Raw genomic sequence first — 15,774 nt, 5'->3', positions numbered from 1 at the left:
AGAGCGGACGGTGCGTGATGTTAAGTGGAAAGGAATCAGGAATACGCGGTGGTCCACATACACCGTGTTGGGGACAACAGGGGCCAGAGGTGTGGGTGTAAAAATGCCCAGGAGGGAGGCCACCAAAGAGTCAACGAGGCACAGTAATAGTGCGCGTGGGTTTTTTTCCCTTTTGTTGTTTTGAACATTTTTGATTTTCCACGGGGAAGACCCTGTGCGTGTGAGTGAGTGTGTGTGTGAGTGTGCGTGTGTGATTTACTGCTATGCAGCGCAAGCGCGTTTCTCGCTGCAGTTTCTGCAGATGGCCCTGTCATCCTGCATCAATGAGCTGAAAGCAGGAAGCCCGGAAGAAGACACCCCGCTGCCCTGGGTGCACCTCGCCTACCAGCATTTCCGGATCCGGCTGCAGAACTTCTCCAGAATCCTGACCATCCACTCCCGGGTTCTAGACAGCCTAGCCAGAGCTGCGCAGAGCCGTGACCTAGAGGGACACGAGATGGTATGGTCCCCCTTGGAGGCACCGACTGCTGACAGCCAGGGCTTGGCCTTCCTCGAGCGAGCGGGGGGAGGACTTAGAGGCCATGCTCTGAACGGGAGGCTCCTGGACAGGGCACGTGCGTGAGCAGGACTCAGGTGCTACAAGCACGTGTAACGACGTCTTCCTGTGTCCCAGGACGGTGAAGACGAGGCTCCTGGTCTGGGCCGTGAGGGCCCAGGGGGCTGACTCGGGCCTTCCAGCAGCCCGGGGGGAGGGAGCGGGGGTGGGGAGCCACCGAGTCACAGCCCGCTCTCTGTCCCCCCAGACTCTGGACGTATTTGCAGCGCTGGCCTGCGCTGAGCTGCTGACCAGGGACCTCCTGAAGCCCAGTCCCCAGGAGTGGCTGCAGTTGGTGAAGAACCTCTCCGTGCCACTGGGGCTGCTGTGCTCCGACGGGTACCTGCAGGACGGCAGGGGCGCCGCCGCCGCCGTCATCACGGAAGTCAGGTGAGGCCTGCAGCTGGCACCCCGGTCCCTTCCATGCACGCTCGCCGGTCACCCCTGAGTCCTGGGCACATCAGAGAGACGGACAGACGCGGACACTCCTGCTGGGGAGGGCCCTCCGTCACTCGAGGCTTCACGTCGCCGCTGGAAACTCGGAGAAGAAACTGTCCAGGGAGGGCACAGAGAGATGAGAGGACGCGAGGGCGGGCATGTCGCTGTGACCCCGTGGGGCGAATGCTGTGACAGTGGGGCCCCCGTGCGGGACAGTGCGCCGGGCGAGGACGAGAGCTGCCGAGTCTGAGGGGAGGCGGCGGGGAGAGTGGGAGACGGGACGCGCCCCCTGCCCCCTCGCCCGGCCCTCGCTCCCGGCTCAGAGCGGAGGGCGCGGCGCCCTCTCATGACAGGACCCACTGGAACCGCATCTTCTCCATCACGCTCTTCGTGGAGCACGTCCTCCTGGGGACGCAGAGCCAGGTGCCTGAGCTGAGCGAGCTAGTGACCGAGTACGTCTTCTTGCTGGACAAGGTGAGCGCGCGGGCTCCCTCTGCACGGCAGCGGCCGGCGGTTCCCCGCAGGGCGGGACGCTCCCTTCGATGCTGGCAGTTTGAGCTAGAAGCGTAAGGAAAGGCATTTCAGCACAAAGGCCACTGCATTTTGGTGCGTCACATTCACTCGTTTGCCCTCTCCTGAGCGCCAAGTCGCTTTTGTAGAAACGACTCATGCAGAGAATGTGCCGGAGAAGCTTTTGGGGGGGAGGCTGAAGGAAGGCATTCTACCCAGGCCCCCCGGTGGCTCCGGGCCGGCCCAGCAGCATGGCTTCTGGGAGGGCGGCCCCCACCGCCCCCGTGGGGAGGTTGGGGGTGCAGGGGATGCTGCTGGGGCCGTGGACTTGGACACACAGTGCTCTGTCCGCAGGGCCAAGACAGCAGAAAGCCCCGGCCCCCACCCCCAACACCCTATAAACACTTAGCAACGCACAGGACAGTGCTTCGTGTCTGCCCCTCCCCCTCAATTATGGGCAGCCACCCTGAGGCCATTTGAAACTACAGGCTGGAGGGGGAGGCACCAGCTGTGAGGTGGGCCCCAGTGTCTGGCCAGGAAGTCTTACACGGGGCCTCAAGTTCTCTCCTGCTGAGGCCTCCTGACCAGAGCCACCTCCTGTGGGGAGCCTGACCCGGGAGTCAACAAAGCCTCTCCCAGGACTTGGGTAGAAGCTGCAGAAATCAGCCGCCACGCTGATGGATGGTCTGAGTTTTCTTAGTTCTGATAGGAAGGTTAGGTAGATGACAGATACGTAGATTCCAGGTGGATTACAGGTAGATGATAGATGATTGGTAGACTATAGATGATAGATAGATAGATAGATAGATAGATAGATAGATAGATAGATAGATAGATAGACAGACAGATGATAGATAGATTCTCTTGGTCTGTGACTTACCTTCCAAGGTACCACAGGTGACAGTCTTACCAGATGTTTTTGTACAGATCATAAGGGCACCGGCTGTCCAGTCTCTAATGTCCCCGTCCTTGCCATCCACTGTCCAACCACTGGGCCATTATTTTTTGTGGTAAAACTGTATCTATAACATTTTGTCTCTTTAAAAAACGATCTAAGCAAATACTCCCCAAATGCTAAAGGTTGGTGTTGCATAGACAGGTAGTCGTTCTATTATCGTTTAAAGTTTGAAATCAGTTATAATGGGAAGAGGGAAGTAGACTTTAGAAACAGAGGTAGGGGATGGAAATCAGAAGTTGAGAACGTCATCCTTCTCCCAAAAGCCGCGTGATCACAAAGAACCTTCAGAGTTTAAGCAAACGCGAGGCCTGGCCGTGCTTAGTCGCGGCGGGCCCGACTGCGCATCAGCGGGCAGAGCGGAAGCTGTGTTCGTTTGTCGCCCTGGGAGTTAAAGTCGCCTGGCCCGGCGCCCTCTGCCCTTCCTCACTGCTCATCCGCCTCCCGCTCACTGTCTTTCTCTCGCAGTGTCTGCAAGGGAACTCTGACATCAAGACCCACAAGGCTTTCATCACGGTGATGTCCATCCTCTGTGAGTGCAAGGACCACGCCAGCAAGACCTTAACCCGGTGAGACAGATGTTCGGTTTGAGAACCATGGGGACAGACTTCTGAAGCTTGCGTGTGTGTAGCGTCTCACGGCCAGCTTCTCTGCTTCAGCACTGACTGTCCTTCTTGGATTCTAGGTTCGGGGTTCAGCCTTGCCCCATCTGCCTGGGAGATGCGCAGGACCCTGTCTGCCTGCCCTGCGACCACGTGTTCTGCCTGGGCTGCGTCCAAACCTGTCTCACCATGGGGCAGATGCATTGCCCGTACTGTCTGACTGAGTTGCCAGACAGCTTCTCTCCAGAGGTCTCCCAGGAGAACAGGTGAGATGCCCTTCCTCTCGGGAAAGCTGTTCTTCCCTTTTTGCAAATGCAGCGTTCGGAAACATAACTAGCAACCTTAGAAAACCTGGCTGCAGGGGACTGCCCTAAGACAAACGACCACTTCCGCACCTTCCAAACACCTGAGTGTCTCAGAGTTCCTGTCTCCCCGAGGCGCGCATGCGTGTGGATTTGGGAGGCAGTGAAATTCGAGAAAATAAATCAGAAAGTCATAAATAGAGCCATCCCGAGAGACCCAGGGAATTTGCAAGCATCCGCTTTACCCTCTTGATGTGTGACTGCCACTCATGTTCCATGACCCCAGGGCAGAGCCAGCGCTGGGCTGGCTAAGTGCTTCTCGGGGCAGGTAGCTGGAGTGAGCGGGAGTGTCGTGGGCTTAGCCTGCTCTGGAGGTGGCGTGGGTTTTCATTCGCCTTCCTCGCATCTGAGGCCTCCCAAGGCTGGAGCACGAGGCTGCCCCGTGGACGGGATCTTTGGCAGACTCGTAGGGTAGCAGTGTTGCTGGCTGGTCCAGATGCTCAAAGCGTTGCCAGAAAGTGATGTGTCCACACTGCCTGGGGCAGGGTTCAGGACCAGCTCTAACCAATGTAAGGAGATACCTGCACTTTTTTATGTGAAAAGTCAAAATGCCATCCATACCCCAAAGCACGCTGTAAGGAGGGAGTCTGGAGCTCACCCTTCCGAGCCTTGTGACCGTTTCTGACCCTTCCCAAGGGATGCCATTGAGAAACACGCCCGCTTCCGGCAGATGTGCACCAGTTTCTTTGTGGACCTGGTGTCCACCATGTGCTTCAAGGATAACAGTCCACCACAGAAGGACGTGGTCCAGGTTCTGCTGTCTTTACTCTTTGTACAAAAGAAGCACTTAAGAGATGCTCCCGAAAGTAAGTTGCTTCTTTTCTCTCGACGCAGAAACTCGGTTTTTCTCTCGCTTTGGTTTGTCCGGCGTGAACGATGAGCTTACCCTTCTCTTTCTGGTTTAAGGGCACCATGAACACACAAAATCTCTCTCTCCATTTGACGATGTCGTGGATAAGACCCCTGTCATCCGCTCCGTGGTCTTGAAGCTGCTTTTGAAGTACAGGTCAGCACGCCAACACGGGCTTGCTTCCAGGTGGCTCCACGTCGTGGCTTTTTCCGCCAAATACCCTTCACAGGACTAGTAGCTGCTTCACAATTTGCGGGGGGCGTCTTGGAGGAGACCGCCGTGTTGGTCGTGGGTGGGCCATTTTGGCGTAGAGGCAAATGAGTTCGCTGTTAGGGAGGAGGAAGCAGGTCGTGGGGAAGGAGCCTGGGGAAGCGAACCAGGCAGGGACGCCTGAGCCGGGCGCCTGTGTCTGGCCCTCGCTCCTCGGCTCCGCAGGTTCAGGACGCTGAGGATGGTAACTTGTAATGTCTCCTCACCCTCGCTGTCCTAGATGTCCTTCGTCTCAGGTCCTAAGTGTCTCCGATTCCATAAATGGATAGAGAAGCGCATATGGTGTCTAAGTCCGCTATTTTAAAATTCTTAGAAAGGGGCCAGTAGTTGGAAGCTTCTCGGTGTACACGACCTGAGTTCTGAGTCAACAGTGTGCTTTGAGGTGTTGGCAAAATCTAGACCCTGCAAAAAAAGTTCCACCAGAAATGACTATTCTGACTTAAATGTCCAAAAGCAGACGGAGAGTGGAGGTTCCATCGCATTTAACGCGTGGACCCGCTGCACGCTTGTCCACGGACGGGTCTTTTTGCTTTTCTCCCCATCATTTGAGTTAAACAGGGTTCCTGAAGGATTTTAAATAAAACACTCTTCAAATATATTTTATTACAGAGCTAGCATCGCACTATACCATAAAACGGCTTTAAGGAATACACATAAAGAGTTGGCTTGAGATATGAGAAGAACCTCTTTTGATGTTGTACAATTTTTATTAACCTTGATAAATGCGAGAAATCTGCATTCATTTGAATTTCTTTGCTTAGAGAAATGGGAACGGGATTGTGGACAGAATGCGCGTCGACAGTGCAGATAGCGACAGGACGGCACGCGCCCAGCAAGCGCCTCATTCTGAGATACTTAGACTAAACATTACAGAACTGATTTTAAAAATCTTGAGACATAAGACAAATATTATTTTTTAATTTATTTTTTTTAATAATTAAAAAATTGTTTTTCAATCATAGTTGGCACACGGTATTATTAGTTTCAGGTGTACCACATAGTGATTAGATATTTATATAACTTACGAAGTGATCACCCCAAAAAATCTAGTATGCACCTGACACCATACGTAGTTATTACAACATTACTGACTATATTCCTTATGCCGTATTTTACATCCCCATGACTATTTTGTAACTACCTATTTGGACGTAAGACAAATTTTATAATCTCCATTGTCATTCTGCAGGTTGAGAAATACTGGCTTCTGTCATTACTTAGCTTTTGTGGTCTGCGTATTTTTGTGTGTATTAAGAACTAATTTGATTGGACTTGAAGTTACTTTGTGGAAGTGCAGACCTCAGCTCTCTGGGCAGACCCATGCGACGAAGGTGACGAGCCACCGGCTGAGCACTGCACCCCCTCGCCCGCCCCGGGTCCACACTCCTCGCTGCTTGTGGCCTGGACACTTGAAGGGAGACCAGTCCCACTTTTCGGTCATGCCCCAGGCCCCTGAGTGTGGACTCCATCGGTGTGTTTCCTTGGGAGATAAGCCGTCAGTGACACCCAGGATAGCGTCGCCTGTGGGGCTCGTATTGATCTAGTGGTGCGGCTCTCCGAGTGTGGGTCTCTGGGCCCGTGGGGAGTCCCCGAGGTCCCAGCGCTTTTCTAAGTGTTGCTAAGACGCGACGTGCCTTCTTGTTGGTTTTGGCGCTGTCACTAAAGCGACGATGGGTGACACGGCTGGCACCGTGGCGCAGAGAGAACCGCCGCGGCGGCCATTCCCTCTTCCCTGCCACGCGTGCTTCGCTTCACAAAGTGTGCGTCTGAAGTGAGAAGTACCCGGGGGCCTGGCGGGCATCGCGAGGAGGACCATTCCCGCGAGATCTGAGCTAAGCGCTGACCTAGCCGCTTCGTTCCTGGGAGACACCTGTACTTGCAGGAATGACTGACGGTCCGTGGTTTCAGACCTCGGCATTTTCTTGAAAACAAGTGGAGGAAAACAGCTGACGGTATTTATTGTTCAGGATGATAAAGTTAAACTTTTGGCAAACGTGTATCCCCTACCATGAGCCCGTCAGCTTTCTAATAACTAAAGACTTTTGATGGCATGGGTGGTGATAGTAACGAATGCGAGGTTTTTAAAAGATACATTGTAGAATAAAAATGCGTCAACATTTTCAAGATCTGCACAGCTCAGTGAACCTATATTTTCCGAAGGACCGAAGGACCGACCAGTGCTCGAAGTCACAAAATCATGTGTCTGTCAGAAAAAAAAAACACAACAAAGTACAAGGCAAACCGTTTGACTTAATGTAATTGACTATGAAAAGCCCACTGATGTGGCTTCGGATTGCACATTGCCACTAACCTTTAGAAATGATCCATTTATCGAGTTTGGTGTAGTATCAAAGAAGAATATCCACAATTATCAGAAAGACTATTAAAACGTTCTCCTTTTTCCAACCGCGTAACGTGTATACCAGTTTTCTTCAGAAAATTCTGCATTAGCGCAGTCAGTTGGAAGCAGAAGCAGATCTGAGTCCAGCTGACTTCTATTACCTGAGGCCTTAAAGAGATTTGCAGCATGAAACACAAAGCCACTCTTCTCAATTCATTTTTGTTTTGAAAAAGTTTTTTTTAATGTTATTTATTTTAATGTGTAATGGACTTGTTATTTTAAGTGAGTTGATAATTTCTAATACCGTAAATATTGATAAATACAGCTCACATAAACAAACACTCTTTGGGGTTCTTAATAATTTCAAAGACTGTAAAGGAGGCCTGAAACCAAACAGTTTGAGAACAGCCGGTCTAAAATACAGCATTTTTTGTTCCTCTAATATTGCGCTAAAAAACTTTTAATGAAGTCATGTTACAAACTACATGTGCATATTTGTATATGTCTGTACATGTGTATACGGGGAGTAACTACCTTTTTTTGGCAAAATGAGTTTCCAGACCTGAAGTAACCAGGTATACAATTTTTCCTTCCGCAGCTTCCATGAAGTAAAAGATTATATTCAGGATTACTTGTCCCAGTTAGAGAAGAAAGCGTTCCTAGCTGAAGATAGGACAGAGCTGTACGTGCTCGTTAGCAGCTGTCTGGAGGTGAGCCTGCTGTCGCCCCCCTGTGTGTCTTTTGCAAGCTGTGTGAACCACGTGGTTCGCACAATGGAACAGTGCCTCTGAAAACTTACAGGATGTAATTTTAGTCGGTAAAATTAATAGACGCTATGTTCCATGAGGGGAAAAAAAAAGGTTTCAAAACTTCATTTACCCCTCCATGGTCTGTGTTGTCACCTGCGTGCACGTGTGCGAGAGCAAAAACAGCCCAGAAGAAAATGCCGCTGAACTTGACCATGTCACTGAACTTGACTATGTCACTGAACTTGACCATGTCACTTGACCATGTCGCCTCAAGGGAAGAGACTCTGAATACGTTTCACTCTTATTCTCTTCGTATTTTTGTTACTTCCCCAAATTTTGCAATGCGCGTGAAATTTTTCCTCATAGGCTTTCTTTGCCTCCTTTGTTGCCCCTGAAATAAGAAGGCATATTAGTTTTCCATGATTCAAAATCTGACACTCGAACTTACACGTCTGTCCTTCCCGGTTCGCCGCGGTTACACGGTGGGAATTCCGGAGGGTTGGGGGTCGCACATGGAGATGAATAGGAAGCTCTTTCTCCCGGTTCTCTGTGCCCTAGGATTCCATGCACGAGAAGAACAGCACATCTCCCACGACTGGCACGCTGCAGTCCCTGCGGGAGGACGGCCAGTTCCTGACGACTTACCCGCGGGCCAGCGGCGGCCAAGATGCCGGCGGCGAGGCTTCGGTGGAGTACCTGCAGGCGATGGCCCGCATCCGCCTCTGTCTGGACCGGGCCTCCGATGTCCTGTACGAGGCTTGGGACAGCTCAGGCAAGTCTGCCGCGGCCCGTTTCTTAGCCTCGGGCTTAGCGGCCCGGTTACCTCGAAATTTGGAAAGTATGGGAAGCCGGCTCTGAGCAAGCTGGGGCGTCCCACAGCCCCTTCTTCTCGGTTCGCTTCTTCCTCTGAGTTCCTAAGAGCGGGCTCGGGCTGTTTGGCCACCTGGGTCACGCAGTCCCAGCCCCCCGCACTCAGCCCTCGCCCCGCACTGGCCTCTGCAGAGATGGCGGGGGAGCGGCAGCACTACCTGCGGCAGGTGAAGGACTTCTGCACGCGGGCCAAGAACGACTGGTACCGCGTGTACCTGGTGAGGAAGCTCACGGACCAGTACGGCATGGAGTTTGTGCAGAGTCTGTCCAGACCGGGCCACCCGGCCCGGTGGGTGTTCCCCGAGGAAGTCCTGGCGCAGCAGGTAAGCAGGGGGCCCTGAGCCCGGCCCCCCTCCCCGGCCCCGTCTCGGTCCGCTGGGGGGAAGGCGGGCGTCTGCACCGGTCCTGTCTCTGTTTCGGTTCGTCCGCTCGGGCACGTGATGCTCTGTAAACGTCCTGCCACCCGCAAGAGCCGTGTGCGTGCTGCTGGCTGTCACCTACCTGCGGAACTTAGGCTTCCTCACTTCTGGTCGGGTTTGACGGGGGAAGCAGAAGAATGATTGCGTGGCTTTTGCTCTCAGTAAATCCGAAGAAACTCGGCTGGTGGGAGAGGCCGGTTTTCCCCCTGGCAGGCAGAGACGGGAAAGGAAGAGCCGAGGATGAAAGGGGCAGTGACTCTGGCTTCAGGGCCACTCAGTGGTCCTTTCCTAGTGCTCGGAAGTGGTCGAATTCTTACTGTTCTGGGTGCCGAAAATGACCCGACGACGTCTGGCTCTCTTACTGCCGGGCGGAGCTTAGCGTGGGCGTGGGTGACAGCGTGGGCGTGGGTGACAGCGTGGACGTGGGTGACAGCGTGGACGTGGGTGACGCCGCAGCCTCGGCGCCCCGCTGAGTGGGGAGAGCAGACAGCCCCGAGGGCCGCACCGCCGCCCCTCCCGGAGCTCGGTCCCCTCGCCGTCTTCGTGCAGCGAGGGGAACGTGCCCCCCACGGCAGCAGCCCCCTGCCACCGGGCCGGGCTGGGCTGGCACGCCAGCCGGCACCCTCGCCTCCTAATGGCTCCTTTACCTATCCCACGGTTCCTTGCTAAACCTCCCCCGACTGTCCCCGCTGTGACTCGCCCATGCTCCTGGGGTTGCAGGAGGACCATCCGAGCCAGATGGACCGGTTCCTGGTACACGGACACAAGTACAAGGCTGTCCGTGACGCCGTGGGCACAGCTGTCCTGGAATGCTCGCCCCTGGCTGCGGCGACTGTCCTGGAGGTAGGCCGGGCTCCAGCCTTCCCTCTGGGCAAAGTGGCGCCCCTCGCGACGTGCATCTTCCCTCCGTTATGTCAAATGACACAGTGGGAGGGGTCCCGAGGGGCAACACCCTGCATCAGAAGTCACGTGCAGTGGCCTCCACAGGCACGCCCAGGCCGAGCCCGCAGAGCAGCAGCAACTGAGTGGGTGCGCAGATCTGCTAGGCCTTGCCGACCTGCTGCGGCCGTTGGCATCGGCAGGTCCTTTTTGATGTGTTTATGTCCGTCACTTTGAGACCCTGCGGAAATCACTTCCACCAGGATTACTCCGTACGCGGTGTGCAGGCACAACCAGCAGCACGCGCCCCTGTGTGCACTCACGATCCTGTGTGCGCCAGTCACTGTGTGCGTGCAATCCCACGTGTGTTTATTTTAGGAAAGATGGAAGGATTTTAGAATCTCATCTTTAGAGTGTTCTGGGCTTGCTTCCTGGAAAAGAGGAAAGAGATCATCCTACTCTGCTCAGGAAGTTTCCAGGACCAGCAGGGTCGTCAGAGAGACTAGGTGGTGGTTTCTGTTACTACTGTGGCGAGGTCGCTGATAAACGTGCATGAGCTTAACAGGGGGATACTTTATGAGCCGTCCGTGCCGTCTGCCAGGTGGGCCTTGCGCTGCCGGGTCCAAGGCTCAGTGATCTTGGGAGACGCTCCCCCTCCGTCTCCTGCTTTAGGGCGGATCCACGTCCCGTGTGCACCTGCGATTCGCACGGCTGTGGCCCCTGGCTAGATCTGTATAACTTTGCAGAGTCTCACTGCATGTCCTTGCTTTCTCAGGCCTGCGGGAACTCAGGAACACAACAGGCGGTCCACCTCCTGTTAGCGCTGTTCAGAGAGGTCACCACTCTCTACACATCCCGCAATGCGAACCTGCACCCTAAGCCAGAGGCGAGTATCAACCTCCGGGACTTGTGGTCACGATCTCGGTGTTCGGGGAGACTTTTTGAATGGAGGGAAAAGTCACAAACACAAATTATGCCCGTAATTTTTTATCTAGCATGGGAGTTTTCACCTTCGCGTGCTAAGGGACCACTCCCTGTGTCACCCAAAGCTCTCAGAATTACAGTTAAAACTCGAGGCAAGAACGTAGGATACTACTGAGCAAAACAGAGCAGCTGAGTGGGTTGTCGGGAGTGAGGAGCTGCGTTTGCAGAGGAGCGTTCTCTCCTCTGGGTAGTGATGGTTCAGCTGTTTACCGTGATTCTCATCTCGGTGTTCGGGGAGACTTTTTGAATGGAGGGAGAAGTCACAAACACAAATTATGCCCGGACATGCATCCGGTAGCGAAGTCTGACGGACTTAGAGCAAACCTTTGGATTTTGCATTCTTCTTTGATAACATTTTAACACTGAAGTGTGTTTTCCTGTCAGCAATGTGAGGCTATGAACAAAGTCATTGAAGAAAGCAAGATTTTTTCTCCCGAAATGAGACATTTTGCAACATCCCTTGTGACCAACGCCCTGCCACTGCTGAGGATGGGTCCCAGGGAGAGCAGCCTTGAAAGCACAGTGACAGAAATGGCTATTCATGCTGCAATCATCCTTCTCTGTGGACAAAACAAAATCTTGGAACCGCTGAAGAATCTGGCCTTCTCCCCAGACAACATGGCGGTAAGATGAATACGACTGTATCCGCTCTCCCGGTAGAAACGGTAATGGCTTGTCACTGTTGAGACGGAGCCTGTGCCTTTTTTTGTTCGTCTTCTTGTTTCTCTGTCGGCCTCTGTCTCGCTGGACCCTTTAGTCCACGACGATGGTGGACATCTTGCCTCGCCCTGAGTCATTTCACAGAGAACTACTATATTTTCCACTCAGCTCATGACATTAAGAGAGAAAATCAGAAGTCTGCACAGCAGCGGCCAATCGGTCTGTTTCCTTCTCTAAAGCTCGCTCTGCTTTCTTGGTTTTTCAGAAAGCTTTTCTTCCAACAATGCCTGAAGACTTGCTGGCTCAAGCTAGGAACTGGAAGGGTCTGGAAGGAGTCCGCTGGTACAGTAAGTATTGGTGTCTGAGATAGAATCGCCGTCCTGAGCTTTGGCGAGCATCCTGATGCCACGTGAGCCGTTGGCTTAGCGTTGGGAGCCGTGCAGCTGGTGCCCGCCTCCTCCTGCCGCTGGTGCCTCGGCAGGCCGTGAATGGCGTGAACAGGCAATGTGCCCACTGTAGACCATCCGAGGCCTTCCTCAGGCGTGGGGAAGAGCCCCGTTAGGATGTACTCCTGTTCCCTGGATTATGCCATTTGAGGAGAAGTGGAGATTGGGGACCACACAGGAGCCTCAGGCAAGGCCAGCTCACAACCCAACCAGGTTTTTGACCCAGAGATAGTTCTTTTAGAAAAATAAAACTGGGAGACAGAGCAGCATAGGCCGTGGCTCTGTGTAAAGTTTGCTGGTGCCTGAGGAAACCGCCCTTTTAAACTCGTTTTAAAGGTTGTAGAACATGCCCTTGGCAAACAGACGAGAAGAGAGGGTGTCAGTGCCGTCCGCCGCCTCCACGGGCCGCCTGGCCGAGCCCGGAACGCGGTTCCTCTTTGCTCTGTAGCAGTAAACCCAGACACTTTCCCCAGATGTGCTCAGACGTCTGCTCCATGTCTGTGTCGGTTTCGGCCAGAGGAGAGTTAGCTTTCCCTTTTAACCGCGGGTCATTCGGTGAAACCCCAGCAGCCAACACGCGCCCTGTTGTTCTTTTAACAGACTGTCCCAATGGCCACCTGTGCTCTGTAGGAGAGGTGAGTCTTGGTATTCGGGGTGGGGTGTGGGGGGCTCCAAAGTGTGTTCCCCTGGGTCTGGGGGGCATGGAAGAGAAGGATAACGAAGGTCCTGACCTTCTAGAACGGACTCTCTCGAGGACCGTGCAAGGTGTTCCAACTAAGCGTATAAATGGAGTCAGGGTGTCCAGCCAGTCTCTCGGCCTCAGCACTGTGGACATTGCCAGAGGTCCCCTGGGAGACAAAACTGCTGCTGGTTAGGGACCACTCTAGCTACCCTTCCTGGCCACTGCAGCACGGGATCAGTGACACATGTCTTTCCGTGACGGCAAAGTGTTGGTTAGGTCAGGAGCCGCATCACTAGCCCAGAGAAGAGATGTGGGCTAGATACGCGGGGGTAGGATGAAGAGACTCCTAGCTCGTCGGCCGTGGTCGGGGGGAGGGGACCTGGATGAGTCGCCTGAGTCTCGAGGCATCCAGCCAGGGCCCTTCGTCGGGCCGTCTGCTCGGCGGCAGGCTATCGAACTGAGGAGGAGTATTGAATAAAGTAAATGAGAGATGTGGAAGGGAAAAAAACGGATGTATATACTTCATTCTGAGTTCACTGACTTCCTCGTCCATGACGAGACTGAAATAGCTTCTTCCCAAGGGGCTGTGGTCTAGGAGGCGAGAGGCGTCCGGCCTGTCACGGCCATGGTCCTACCCAGAAGGAAGCAGTGGATCACATGGTTGCCCCGTTTAAATAAGCCCGGGGGAGTTCAGAATAGCAGGGTGGAAGCTGCTGCCATATTCCTGGTGGCCGACTGCGAAGCGCCGAGGACCGTGACGGACGGGGGGCTGGAAAGCAGACAAAGCTGAGAACGAAGACTGGGTTTTATACGTCCGTCTGTAACGTGTCTGTTTGGGAATAACACTTAAATTGCCTCTTCTGTTTAAAAAAAAAAAGGTCCAGATTTGCCCACATACAGTGTCGTTTGCATGGAACATGTGCCCTGGCCCCCCCTTAAATATGCATGTGCTAGAATCAGCAGCCCTAGTGGCCGTCACTGCCTGCTGTGGCGAGTGTGCATTCACGTGCGTGATGGCATTTGTGCGTCCGCCGATCCTGGCTCTGAGACTGAACCGGGCCACGTCTGTCTGTCCTAGTGTGGCATGCCCATGGAGCAGGGCTCCTGCGTGGACTGCGGCGCTCCGGTCGGAGGGATGAACCACAAGCCGGAGCACGGGTTCACCGCTGTCCAGTACGTACGCCTGTAATTCCTTCTACCTAGTCAGACCACGGGCTTCGGGCTATTTCTATTCGATTTCTGATACGTTGACAATATAGTATAAATACCGTACATTTGAACCTGTGACATGCTGGACCTCAAGGCCGAGGTCCCGGAGTCATGCCTCAGCGAAGTGTTTGATCTGTCATTGGCTAACTGGGCTTTTAAATGCAAAGCAGATGACATGTTAATACTCATTAATATGGATACTTAATTCAGATGTCTTCCACTTGGGCCTGGGACATGCCCCCTGTTGAAATATGCTTGACAGAAACAGGTGACCTAATTCAGAGGGACATTTAGGTCGGCACAACCCAAAACTGGGCATTAGTCTATCTGAGCGCATGCCGTCTCACTCGTAAACTCTCTTAGCTTCCTCGCTTTCTGAGAAAAGAGGAGACGTACTCTCATCAAATACTTCAGAATCCCGACAAACGCCTCATCTCGTAGTCCCGCATTTGGTTACAGATGCTCCCGTAAAAGAGGAGGCGGGACCCTCCGTGGTCACTGCACTTTCTGGCCCTGCCAGTGCAGGCACAGCTTAAAATATTCTAAGTCGTGGCCTCCAAAAACACCAGGACGTCTGGCATCGCCGGCATTTTTCCCAACACGCCCGTCGTGCGGCACGTTCATCCGGGCATCAGTGGGCTCCCGTTGCCAGACCTCGGATCCCAGCTTGTGGTTTGGGAAAAGGAGGCCCGTGGGCCATGTCCCCTTGCTGATGTCAGCTGTCCTCGGCCCGCCTTCTCGCCCTGCGGTGATTTCAGTGGAAGCAGCAGGCCCAGACCGCTGTCCTGACACACGACCCAGGGACGGCACCGACAGCCCCGATTCAGCGCTGAGAAGGCCGTGCGCGTCGGGTCAGCCAGGAAGGCGGTTCCGTAGGGAGGAAGGCTCAGGAAGGCGGTCTGGCTTAGCACGACAAGTACTTTGACGACTGTTGTGTTCTTCGAAACCGTGAAGCGGGTCTCCGGGTCCTACGGGACTGGGTGTGCGCCCCTGCGCTGAGAGGGCGCGGTCTCCTGCCGCCCTCAGTGGCTTCTCTTGCTCTTCGCAGGTCCCTCTCAGACAGAACTCAGACGGGCCACGTGCTGGGAAGCCCGCCCCCCAGGGGCGCTGTGGTGGTGTCTGACCGGGAGCTGTCGCCCGCGGTCTTCCTCCTCATCCGGTTACTCACCCATCTGGCTCTGCTGCTGGGAGCTGCCCAGAGTCCCCAGGTACCGGGTAGCACTGGCGAGCCAGACTTCCTTCCAACAGTAGTGACCTGGAGTGTTTCGCAGTGTCCTTTTATGTAAAAAACCCTAGCCCTTCCTGTGGATGTTGAATATGTCACTGTTACCTAATCCACAAAGTAGTAGAAAACTTACGCCTCCTGTGGCGTGTGGCGGCACGGGGGACGTGCTCGTCCGCTTCTGTGAGCCCCACATGAAACAAACCGCCATTCCTTTCACACCTGGGAGTGCAGGGTCTGCCACGGCCAGGTCTCCCTGCGCCTCGGCTGGAGCTCAGTGCACCTCCTCCATGGCAAGTGACCAGGGCAGCAGAAAGCTCAGGCTTTGGAAAGGCTCTGCTCCCCTCTGACGATGTCGGAGGCGGTCACCCGCAGCCCTGCCCTCCTCTGTCTGCCCGCGCATCGCACTGACTCGATGCTGGAGCGGCGCTCCTGGCCTCCATGGAACTCCGTGGCTCCCCCACAAACCAGCCCTCATTCGACACGCTGTCCCCCTGTCGCCGCAGGCTCTGGTCCACATCATCAAGCCTCCGGTGAGGGATCCGAGGGAGTTTCTGCAGCAGCACATCCGGAGGGACTTGGAGCAGCTGACACAGACGCTGGGCAAGGGCGCCGACGAGACCACCCACGTGGTCCACCTCGTCCTGCGCAGCCTCCTCAGGGAGCAGCACCACCTCCCTGGCCACAGTAAGAGAACGGGGCGCGAGGCACATCCGCAAGGATGGCAGGCT

At 54.4% G+C, this 15,774-nt stretch overlaps 1 protein-coding gene across 1 annotated transcript in view; it reads left to right on the top strand.

The window, feature by feature from the left end:
- The window catches only part of RNF213 (ring finger protein 213), an 87,818-nt gene that overhangs the window by 63,143 nt on the left and 8,901 nt on the right, over positions 1-15,774 (top strand). Inside the window, exons 42-59 of the mRNA XM_025047104.1 lie at positions 293-499; positions 804-985; positions 1,387-1,507; positions 2,967-3,067; positions 3,184-3,366; positions 4,099-4,268; positions 4,369-4,468; positions 7,522-7,633; positions 8,231-8,444; positions 8,675-8,865; positions 9,682-9,804; positions 10,616-10,726; positions 11,209-11,448; positions 11,750-11,831; positions 12,531-12,565; positions 13,691-13,785; positions 14,870-15,029; positions 15,550-15,730. Coding sequence (XP_024902872.1) covers positions 293-499; positions 804-985; positions 1,387-1,507; positions 2,967-3,067; positions 3,184-3,366; positions 4,099-4,268; positions 4,369-4,468; positions 7,522-7,633; positions 8,231-8,444; positions 8,675-8,865; positions 9,682-9,804; positions 10,616-10,726; positions 11,209-11,448; positions 11,750-11,831; positions 12,531-12,565; positions 13,691-13,785; positions 14,870-15,029; positions 15,550-15,730 — 2,608 coding nt within the window. The remainder of the gene's footprint in view (positions 1-292; positions 500-803; positions 986-1,386; positions 1,508-2,966; positions 3,068-3,183; positions 3,367-4,098; positions 4,269-4,368; positions 4,469-7,521; positions 7,634-8,230; positions 8,445-8,674; positions 8,866-9,681; positions 9,805-10,615; positions 10,727-11,208; positions 11,449-11,749; positions 11,832-12,530; positions 12,566-13,690; positions 13,786-14,869; positions 15,030-15,549; positions 15,731-15,774) is intronic.

The sequence above is a fragment of the Pteropus alecto genome, unplaced genomic scaffold, assembly GCF_000325575.1.
Source record: "Pteropus alecto unplaced genomic scaffold, ASM32557v1 scaffold134, whole genome shotgun sequence".
Classification (NCBI taxonomy): Eukaryota; Metazoa; Chordata; class Mammalia; order Chiroptera; family Pteropodidae; genus Pteropus; species Pteropus alecto.
This window is presented reverse-complemented; position numbering and strand designations above follow the sequence as displayed.